Here is a 10,646-nt window from a genome sequence, read left to right on the forward strand (position 1 = left end):
GAAGGGCGGAGACCCCCGAGGCAGAGGTGGAGCAAGGTGTGTTACTAAGCATAAAAGATGACTTCTGGGCAAGAAAAATTGGAAGCTTCCCCACCAAGGACCACGACGATCGACGACGCAGCATCAGCTGGACCCGGGACCGTTAGGACGTCGTGAGATCAGCGGTGGTAGCTATAACCTCTCTCCCTCTTCTCTTTAAAACTTAACTTTACTTTTCTCCTTTCTTTCACCCATCTCTAACTATCGCGTGCCTCTTCACAGGCAACCCAATAAAGTTTCACTGTTTGATTACTGCTATCCCCTTTGGTGTTGGTCACCTTAATTTTGCACTTTCGAGATCGTAGCAAACGAATCATCACGAGTCCACCGAGTGGACCGTGACATTAAACTGGCGTCACGGACAGGATCCTGAGAGACAGGGGGGTGCAGGCTGTGTGTGGTCTGTAACAGGGGAAGAACTTTTCGCTCCAGCCGCACCTGGCCCTACACCCGAAAGGGTGAGAGGTGTCCAGAAAGCAAGGGGGGTGATTTGAGATTCCCGCACACCACACACACCTCGGTGTATTGCACCGCAAACTCGAATTGAGGGCTCTGTCTATCAGGATCAAGTGCAAGGATCTCTTAGTGCAAAAGGGGGAACTGCCCTCAATAAATGAGGTCGACTACCTGGGGAAGTGAAAGGGACAAACTGAGAAAGTCTGCAACTAAGTTTAACCTCCCTGTGGTAGATCTTGGTCCCTTCAGCCACTCGGGGAAGAGAAGGGCGACGCAGCTGCTGTTGCGTCTGTGGTGTAACTAAGTTTTCCTCCCCGAAGTGAGTTCAGCCCCTTCATAATAAGAATGACTGAAAAAGATGTTTATCAAAACCCTCCATTAGTAAAAAATCTTGACTCGTTCTATGCACTCTTGGCAAAGTATGGAGCTCGACCCTCCCCGCCCGGGGAAGAGTGGGCTCGAGACAACTGGGCAAATTTACAGAGTGTAACAGACCGAGTGATTTCCATACATAATGAGGCTAGATTACGGTCAGGTAAAGGCAAAGCGATAATCTGTGCAGTCCTTGGAGCCAGCCTGGTCGCAGCAATTGAAGACCGCTCTAAGCGGCGTAGCCATGAAAAACAAATCATAGAATCCCTTGAAAATTTGGTACAACTTTTGCAGAAAACAATCTCCAACCTGGAAGATCAATTAGTAGAAAAGGAGAAAGCAGTTTGCTTGTTCAAGCAGCAGACAGAGGAAAAGGAGGAAGAAAACCGCTGTCTAAAAGATGCCCTAAGAGAAGAATTTTCAAAGTCTGCTGAATCACTGAGTGAGATAGAAATGATGATGGAAGAGGTAGGTGTTCGGCAAATAAGTCAAATATACCCTCAAAAGGAACTAAAGGAAGCAAAGAAACGCTTCAGGGAGAACCCCCGAGTTAGACCTTTGATTAAAGCAGAATATGCTTATATAAATGATGAGGATAACGACCCACATATTACCACCAAAGAGATACCATATACTCCCACCGAATTGGCCAAGATGAAAAGAGAGTATGGGCGCCTTCCCAAAGAATCCGAAACAGAGTATGTATGGCGCGTATCTCTAACCGGAGGGGACCAAATTCAGTTAAATGAAAAGGAGGCAAGTGGTTACTGGGGTCACGGTGTCTTTTTAACAACAGGGGATAGACGTGCCCCATGGTCCCTAACCCAGCGGGCTGCTTATTGGGCCGGAGGGTTGAACCCTTTAGACAGGGGGGATCCCCTGGCAATCACAGGCACAATAGATCAATTGCTAGAAAGTGTGCACAAAGCAGCCTGCCTGCAAATGATACATGAAAGGAAATTAGTCCCTGGATGTGAATCCCCGATGATGTTGTCTGTGAATCCTGAAATCATGACTCCTTTAATAAGGGGGCTCCCAGAGTCACTCAGATCTACCGGGATTGATCTCCAAAGAACCATAGCATCTTTGGACCCGGTAGAAAAGCTGGAGAGCTTTATAAATGGCAGGAGAGATGAAACCAATACTGGCTCAGATTCACCTTTCAATCATAGCTCAACTCCTTCCCGTTCAAAACATAAAAAGAGGTGGACATGGGGAGATGTAGCTCAGGAATTGATAGATTATAGCAGGAAATATGGTCCTGTGAGGACTCTGGAGGAAAAATCAAAAGGGATCCGTCAAATAGGAGCTAAAGATCTACCCCTTTCCGTTAGCAAGACTGCAACCTCTTCCACTGACCATGCTGCTGTTGCTGACTACTCCCACTCTAAAACAGGAGGAGGACAGCCCCTGACTCGACAACAGTGGTGGGCTTTGGGAATTAAAAAGGGAGTTCCCAGGGATATAATGGATGGTTTACCCCTTAATAAGCTGAGTAAACTAATATCAAGGTGGTATGGTCCGAAACAACACCCACAGCACTCACCGACAAATACAGAAACCTCTCCTGTCACGCCCACGGCCCCCCCTGTGGAGAACACGGGCGACGGGAAAAGTCAGCAGGGAAACTAGAACCTCCGTTCCTTAGCAGTGGGCGGGGGAACGGAGGATGGATTTATATCCGACAGCTCACTAAAACTAATAGAGGAGATTTATTGATTACAGCTATTGTAGGACCTAAGCGCGCACCCGTAACTTTTTTAATTGACACCGGGGCTCAGATCTCTGCCCTGACTGAGGAAGATGCACGGAGGTGTGGGGTGATTCCCTCTAAGCAAAACGTTTGTGTCCTGAATGCTTTAGGGTCAACAGAGGTTATGAACGTTGCTCCGGTTAGGCTGATGCTACCGGGAGAGGAAAGCACGGTCACTATTTACATGGTGGTTGGAAACATTCCAACCAACTTGTTAGGAATAGATGCCCTCAAAGGTAGGGGGTGGGAGGATTCAGAAGGATTGTTGTGGACTTTCGGGACACCGCAACTGAACATCAGGCTGCTTCAAACTGCACCCCCTCTGCCGCTTAGCAAAATAACCAATGTCAAACAATACCCCCTCCCCCTGGGAGCAAAGGAAGGTATCAAACCAGTCATGCAGGAGATGCGGGAACAAGGAGTGGTGATAAATACCCATTCTCCTTTTAACTCGCCGGTGTGGCCAGTGAAAAAACCTAATGGGAAGTGGAGGCTCACTATAGATTTTCGAAGGCTGAATGCTAACACAGAGCCCCTAACTGCCGCGGTCCCTAACATGGCTGAATTGGTAATAACAATTCAGGAGAAAGCTCATCCAATTATGGCAACCATAGATGTTAAAGATATGTTTTTCATGATACCTTTGCGACCAGAAGACAGAGATCGTTTTGCTTTTACGTGGGAGGGACAACAATTCACCTTTACCCGGCTGCCTCAGGGATACAAACATTCCCCTACACTTGCTCACCATGCTTTGGCCCAAGAACTGGAGAAAATACCAAAAGCCAAAGGCGTAGCTGTTTATCAGTATATTGATGATATTCTTGTGGGGGGAGATAAAGAAGAGGAGGTAGGAATGACCCAACAGAACATCATCTCCCATTTGGAGAACCTGGGTTTGCAAATTCCCCCAGAAAAGGTCCAAAAGCCATCACAAGAAGTAAAGTTTTTGGGGATTTGGTGGAAAGGGGGAATGACATGTATCCCCCCAGACACTCTCACTTCCCTAGATCAGATTAAAATGCCTGAATCAAAAAAGGATTTGCAGCATGCTTTAGGGCTATTGGTATTCTGGAGAAAACATATCCCAGACTTTTCCATCATTGCCAGACCTCTTTATGATTTACTGAAGAAAAGGGCCAAATGGGAATGGACTGCTTCTCAGGAAGAAGCAATGCAATTGTTAATTTTTGAGGCAACAGCTCACCAGGCTCTTGGCCCTATTCACCCTTCAGACCCCTTTCAGGTAGAATGGGGGTTTGCCACTACAGGATTGTCAGTACACATTTGGCAGCGTGGTCCTGAGGGCCCAACCCGCCCCGTAGGATTTTATTCCCGTGGCTTTAAGGATGCCGAGAAGAGATATACTGCATGGGAGAAAGGTTTGTTTGTGGTTAGCCTGGCTCTCATAGAAGTGGAGAAAATCACACGTCAACAACCAATTGTGCTAAGAGGCCCGTTCAAAGTTATAAAAGCAGTCTCTAACGGGACCCCCCCTCCTGATGGGGTAGCCCAGAGAGCCTCGGTACGAAAGTGGTATGCTCAAATTGAACACTACTGTAACCTTTTTTCAGTGACTGAAGGAGCTCTGAAAAACTTAGCTATCCAAGAAACAGAGAGCCTGGACAGCAGCCAAGACAAACCTATCTCAGTTATTCGGGTGGCCCCTCCTTTCCTCCACGATCAGTCAGTGAATGCTTGGTTTACCGATGCTTCTGCAAAGCGAGAAGGAAAAGTGTGGCAATACCGGGCAGTAGCTCTCCACAGTGCTACTGATGAACAGATAATAACAGAGGGAGAAGGGAGTGCCCAGGTAGGAGAATTAATTGCAGTATGGAGTGTTTTCAAGCGTGAAGCACAAACCACTTCCCCAGTCCACATATATACTGATTCTTATGCAGTGTTTAAGGGATGTACTGAATGGCTCCCTTTCTGGGAGCAAAATGAATGGGAGGTTAACAGAATTCCAGTATGGCAAAAGGACAAGTGGCAAGAAATCTTGAGCATTGCCAGCCAAGGGAACTTTGCTGTGGGATGGGTAGCTTCTCATCAAGTAGATGGGGGCTCAGCAGGAGAATGGAACAACAAAGCTGATGAATTAGCAAGACTAGCTCCTGTACAAAAGGACCAGATCACAGAAGACTGGGAACGTCTGTTAGAATGGTTGCATATAAAACGAAAACATACGGGAGCTAAAGATCTGTATCGTGAAGCCCTTGCTCGAGGTTGGCCTGTCACCAGGGAAATGTGTAAAACTTGCATATCAGCCTGCAAACAGTGTCGTACACGGCTCGAAAGACACCCCTTAGAGGATGACCCCCTGCATTTAAGAGAGGGTAAAGGCTTGTGGGATGCCTGGCAGGTAGATTATATCGGCCCCTTTAAGAAATCAGGAGGAAAACGTTTTGTGCTGGTGGGAGTGGAAATAACATCAGGGCTAGTCCAAGCCGAAGCTTTTAACAAAGCTACAGGAGAAAAAACAGTGAAAGCACTGCGTGAATGGTTTGGAATTTTTCCAAAACCACAAGAAATACAATCTGACAATGGCTCCCACTTCACTGCCAAAATCGTACAGGATTGGGCACGAAGCGAAGGAATTAAATGGGTCTTCCACACTCCATACTATCCACAGGCCAATGGAATTGTAGAAAGGACAAATGGTCTCTTAAAATGACTTTTGAAGCCACAGGAGGGAAATTGGGATGTCCGTCTATGGGAAGCTATCAAAGGTGTAAATGATAGATGGGGGGTAAATGGATGCCCTAAAATTACTGCATTTTGCCCGAAGGCACCCTCCCTAGTTCCCTCATTAAAGGGACCAGATAATTCCAGGAACCCAGCACACTTCCCTGGACAACCTGTCCTAGTAGAGCTTCCCACCGTGGGAAGTGTACCATTAGTACTAAAAACCCCACTGAATATACACTCATGGGTAGCATCTGATGCTGTAGGGAAGGAACATCGGATAAATACTCGCTGGATAATTCCATCATTCTAGTTTTCTGTCCAGTATTAATTTCTCTTGCCTTGGAGAGGCAAGTCCTGTTGCTTTCTTGTTGCAGAAGAACTCCGAGGGACACCAAGAATAACATGAACCATGAATCACTTAATTGGATTGGTAGTATTTCTCTGCATCTTACCCCTAGCCCGTAACCAAAAGAATACAGAATGGCCTTGGACAGATGCCTATTTTGGGCATACAGGCGTCATGGGAAAAAATCCATTGGGGATGAATTTGGCAACCGTCATAATATATGACAACATGACATTTCGATCAGACAAATGGGAAATGACAAATTCGATCCATACCTGGACAGTTGAAAGAGGAAAAGAGATACAGATCGGTTGTAAAATCTTCAATGCAAGTGATGCAAAAGATCCGCCTCCCCTGACTCAAATCACCATCAAGGAAATTTCCAACGGAAAAATGGGATCCAGAATAGGCCAAACCCATTGTGCGGCTGAGGTTTGTTGGTATGCGTTTACTGCAATCCGACCAGTATTCATTATTTGTTTAGGAGGAACCAGATTAAAGAACCGAGCTGTATCTTTTAAATTTAGATTAAATATAACACAGGAGGAAACCACAGCCGCTCCTGTTCATACTGTTCCTACTCAGGTTGCTACTTCAAATCACATAGAACTGGAACAATTAAGAGCACCATATGTGTATCCGATAGGACCATATGTAATCAGGAATACAGGCCAACAACAAATGTTGTTTAACCCGGCATGGTCTCTCAAACGAGTTGAATTGCTGATGCAAAACAATGTTTCGGACATTCAGCCAGCTTGCTCACCCTTCCTAAAGGCTTCTTACGAGGGATGGACAACCTGGCTGCAAAAACGAACTCTTTCCACGGGAAGAACACGGAGAGACCTAACCGGTGTTTTGGGAACAGGATTGGGAGTTTTAAATAGTATCGATTCAGAGGTAATAATGAACAAATTGGCTACCTCAATTAGTGATTTGGCTAACTTACAACAGCCTTTGCGATCATCTTTATTGGCTCTGGGGACTAACCAGTGGCTGTTGTCAAATATATTACCAAAGTGGGAAAAGGTAAATGTAAAGGATCATGAATTGATTGCAGATGCACTTGGGGTGATACAGAATAACCTCTCTTTGGCTCTCAGCTGTATCCAGGCTCAAGTATGGATGCAGTCGGTAGCCGCCTCAATTATAAGAGAAGGTGAAGAAGGCACTCTCCCTACTGAAATTAGGAAAATAATTTGGGACAGTGCCACTGATTTTGAGAAGAAACTCCAATCCTGGTGGAACCTGGTAAACTTTACCTATGACCCCATCACAAACACAGCTACAACCTTTGTGCTTACTATATATAATGCTACCCTATACCCAATTTATCCCATCATTGCATTAGGATTGAACCACAACGGAGCTATACTCTATCCTTTTGAGCATAGAGTATGGGCCCGAAAGGTGGATGAAAAATGGCAAACTGTCAATTTGGAATCTTGCATTGTGCGAGAACAACAAGGATTTATCTGTGAAGGCAACGCAATTGAGGCTCGAGATATTTGTTTAGATACTGAACAAAATATTTGTCATTTTGAGATTCATCCTAATGAAAACCCTGAAACAGTACTCATCTACATTGGCAAAGGCTGTGTATGTTTGAGGACTGTTTGTGATTTTTTATCCGTGGACAAGGTAATTGTAGAGACTAAAAATCATTCAAATTTTTGTGTTTGTAATTTTACTGAGATTATCGGGTGTGACTTTTCTTATTCGGCCCCGGTCACATCTCACCAACTTTTGCAATCTAATTACACGTTGATTCATGAATTGCTGCCTACACCCATTGGAATGAATCTCACTTTGGTAAAGCAATTACTACAACACAAAGATTTGATTGAGATTTTGGAAAAAAATAGGGAAAACGGACAGAAAACCTTAATAACTGTTCATCACAATGTGAAAGAAATACACCGAATTTTGGAAAGAGTGCAAAAGGATGCAGAACATAGATGGTGGGACACACTTTTCGGATGGTCGCCTACCGCTACAGGCATCCTGAACAAGTTGTGTCACCCCATCGTGGTTCTCTTGATATTGGTTTTGATCAGTTTGGTTTTGTCAGCAGTATTGTATGTCATAACCTGGAGAATGATGAATCGGTTAACACGTTTGATGTCTGTATTGAACACACACAACATGTTTGATGTCCCATCCAATGTGGATATCCCCAAAACAATTGATGTTTTAAAATTTCATTAATTTTTTTTTTATATTAATAGTTTTGATTGTAATTATTTTATAAATTTAATTTTGTAGATTGTTTGATCACTGTTATTTCCTTTCTTTCTTCTCTCTCTCTCTGTCTCTCTCCCTTTCTTTTGATTTCTTTCTTCCTCTACTACTATGCTACTACCGTGCGATCCCGATGTCCTGACGACCATGTTGAGCCACGGGGTGGTGTAAGAGTCGGTCAGAAGATCAGCATTGTCTCAACATTGTCATCAGGGATATGGACAGTGAGGTACCCGACAACGTCCTGTTTGGAGCGCAGCTGCCGACCCCTGGAATGGAACGTGGTGCAAAGGCTCCTGAATGCAGAACTATGTGGCACAGCCAGTGCTGTGCTGTTCTCCTGAGTACTGAACCGTGTGGTGCAGGCAGTGCAGTGCTGTTCTTTGGTGCCTGAGCCGTGCAGTACAAAGAGTGTTGTGCTATTGTTCGGTACCTGGGCCTAGCCAGAGCAGTTAGTGGTAATTGCATAGCCATTGTCAAAAAGATGGATCGTGACTGTTGCCATAACACCGATGAAGAAATCATGAACCTCAGATGAACTTTGCTTCATTATAATACCAAAACACACCTCCTGGTTGAAGGTTACCCGCCTCTGAGACTGACCACACCTCGGACACTCCCCCCCGCGCACGCGCGATGGCCTTGCTCGAGAGGGGTGGAAATATGATAATTGAATTCTGAGAAGGGCGGAGACCCCCGAGGCAGAGGTGGAGCAAGGTGTGTTACTAAGCATAAAAGATGACTTCTGGGCAAGAAAAATTGGAAGCTTCCCCACCAAGGACCACGACGATCGACGACGCAGCATCAGCTGGACCCGGGACCGTTAGGACGTCGTGAGATCAGCGGTGGTAGCTATAACCTCTCTCCCTCTTCTCTTTAAAACTTAACTTTACTTTTCTCCTTTCTTTCACCCATCTCTAACTATCGCGTGCCTCTTCACAGGCAACCCAATAAAGTTTCACTGTTTGATTACTGCTATCCCCTTTGGTGTTGGTCACCTTAATTTTGCACTTTCGAGATCGTAGCAAACGAATCATCACGAGTCCACCGAGTGGACCGTGACAAACATAAAATCTGGGGCTCTGTGCTTTCTTTCCTTCTGAACAAGTGTTACTGTTTTCTGCACAAAAGCGATTCTGCGAAGCAATGTGAACACTTCTGCTTCCCAGGCACAGAGAAGGTGCTAGCAGGGAATTCTCTGCCTGCCTTTCCCCAGTGCTCTGCAAGCTCTCCAGGACAACATAAAATCTGGGGCTCTGTGCTTTCTTTCCTTCTGAACAAGTGTTACTGTTTTCTGCACAAAAGCGATTCTGCGAAGCAATGTGAAGACTTCTGCTTCCCAGGCACAGAGAAGGTGCTAGCAGGGAATTCTCTGCCTACCTTTCCGCAGTGCTCTGCAAGCTCTACAGGACAACGTAGAATCTGGGGCTCTGTGCTTTCTTTCCTTCTGAACAAGTGTTACTGTTTTCTGCACAAAAGCGATTCTGCGAAGCAATGTGAACAGGCACAGAGAAGGTGCTAGCAGGGAATTCTCTGCCTGCCTTTCCCCAGTGCTCTGCAAGCTCTCCAGGACAACATAAAATCTGGGGCTCTGTGCTTTCTTTCCTTCTGAACAAGTGTTACTGTTTTCTGCACAAAAGCGATTCTGCGAAGCAATGTGAAGACTTCTGCTTCCCAGGCACAGAGAAGGTGCTAGCAGGGAATTCTCTGCCTGCCTTTCCGCAGTGCTCTGCAAGCTCTCCAGGACAACAGCAAATCTGGGGCTCTGTGCTTTCTTTTGTTCTGAACAAGTGTTACTGTTTTCTGCACAAAAGCGATTCTGCGAAGCAATGTGAACACTTCTGCTTCCCAGGCACAGAGAAGGTGCTAGCAGGGAATTCTCTGCCTGCCTTTCCGCAGTGCTCTGCAAGCTCTCCAGGACAACGTAGAATTTGGGGCTCTGTGCTTTCTTTCGTTCTGAACAAGTGTTACTGTTTTCTGCACAAAAGCGATTCTGCGAAGCAATGTGAACACTTCTGTTTCCCAGGCACAGAGAAGGTGCTAGCAGGGAATTCTCTGCCTGCCTTTCCCCAGTGCACTGCAAGCTCTCCAGGACAACATAAAATCTGGGGCTCTGTGCTTTCTTTCGTTCTGAACAACTGTTACTGCTTTCTGCACAAAAGCGATTCTGCGAAGCAATGTGAACACTTCTGCTTCCCAGGCACAGAGAAGGTGCTATCAGGGAATTCTCTGCCTGCCTTTCCGCAGTGCTCTGCAAGCTCTCCAGGACAACAGCAAATCTGGGGCTCTGTGCTTTCTTTCCTTCTGAACAAGTGTTACTGTTTTCTGCACAAAAGCGATTCTGCGAAGCAATGTGAACAGGCACAGAGAAGGTGCTAGCAGGGAATTCTCTGCCTGCCTTTCCCCAGTGCTCTGCAAGCTCTCCAGCACAACATAAAATCTGGGGCTCTGTGCTTTCTTTCGTTCTGAACAAGTGTTACTGTTTTCTGCACAAAAGCGATTCTGCGAAGCAATGTGAACAGGCACAGAGAAGGTGCTAGCAGGGAATTCTCTGCCTGCCTTTCCCCAGTGCTCTGCAAGCTCTCCAGGACAACATAAAATCTGGGGCTCTGTGCTTTCTTTCCTTCTGAACAAGTGTTACTGTTTTCTGCACAAAAGCGATTCTGCGAAGCAATGTGAAGACTTCTGCTTCCCAGGCACAGAGAAGGTGCTAGCAGGGAATTCTCTGCCTGCCTTTCCCCAGTGCTCTGC

At 45.9% G+C, this 10,646-nt stretch overlaps 1 protein-coding gene across 1 annotated transcript; it reads left to right on the forward strand.

The window, feature by feature from the left end:
- Positions 1-840: 840 nt before the first annotated feature.
- LOC141938484 (uncharacterized) lies at positions 841-6,075 on the forward strand (the record flags this gene model as incomplete). Its single annotated transcript, XM_074857343.1, has 7 exons — positions 841-1,191; positions 1,237-2,482; positions 2,731-2,856; positions 3,385-3,560; positions 3,969-4,145; positions 4,560-4,845; positions 5,767-6,075. Coding segments are annotated over exons 1-7 (2,671 nt in total), but the record flags the coding sequence as incomplete, so codon positions are not given.
- Positions 6,076-10,646: the final 4,571 nt, after the last annotated feature.

The sequence above is a fragment of the Strix uralensis genome, unplaced genomic scaffold, assembly GCF_047716275.1.
Source record: "Strix uralensis isolate ZFMK-TIS-50842 unplaced genomic scaffold, bStrUra1 scaffold_79, whole genome shotgun sequence".
Taxonomy (NCBI): domain Eukaryota; kingdom Metazoa; phylum Chordata; class Aves; order Strigiformes; family Strigidae; genus Strix; species Strix uralensis.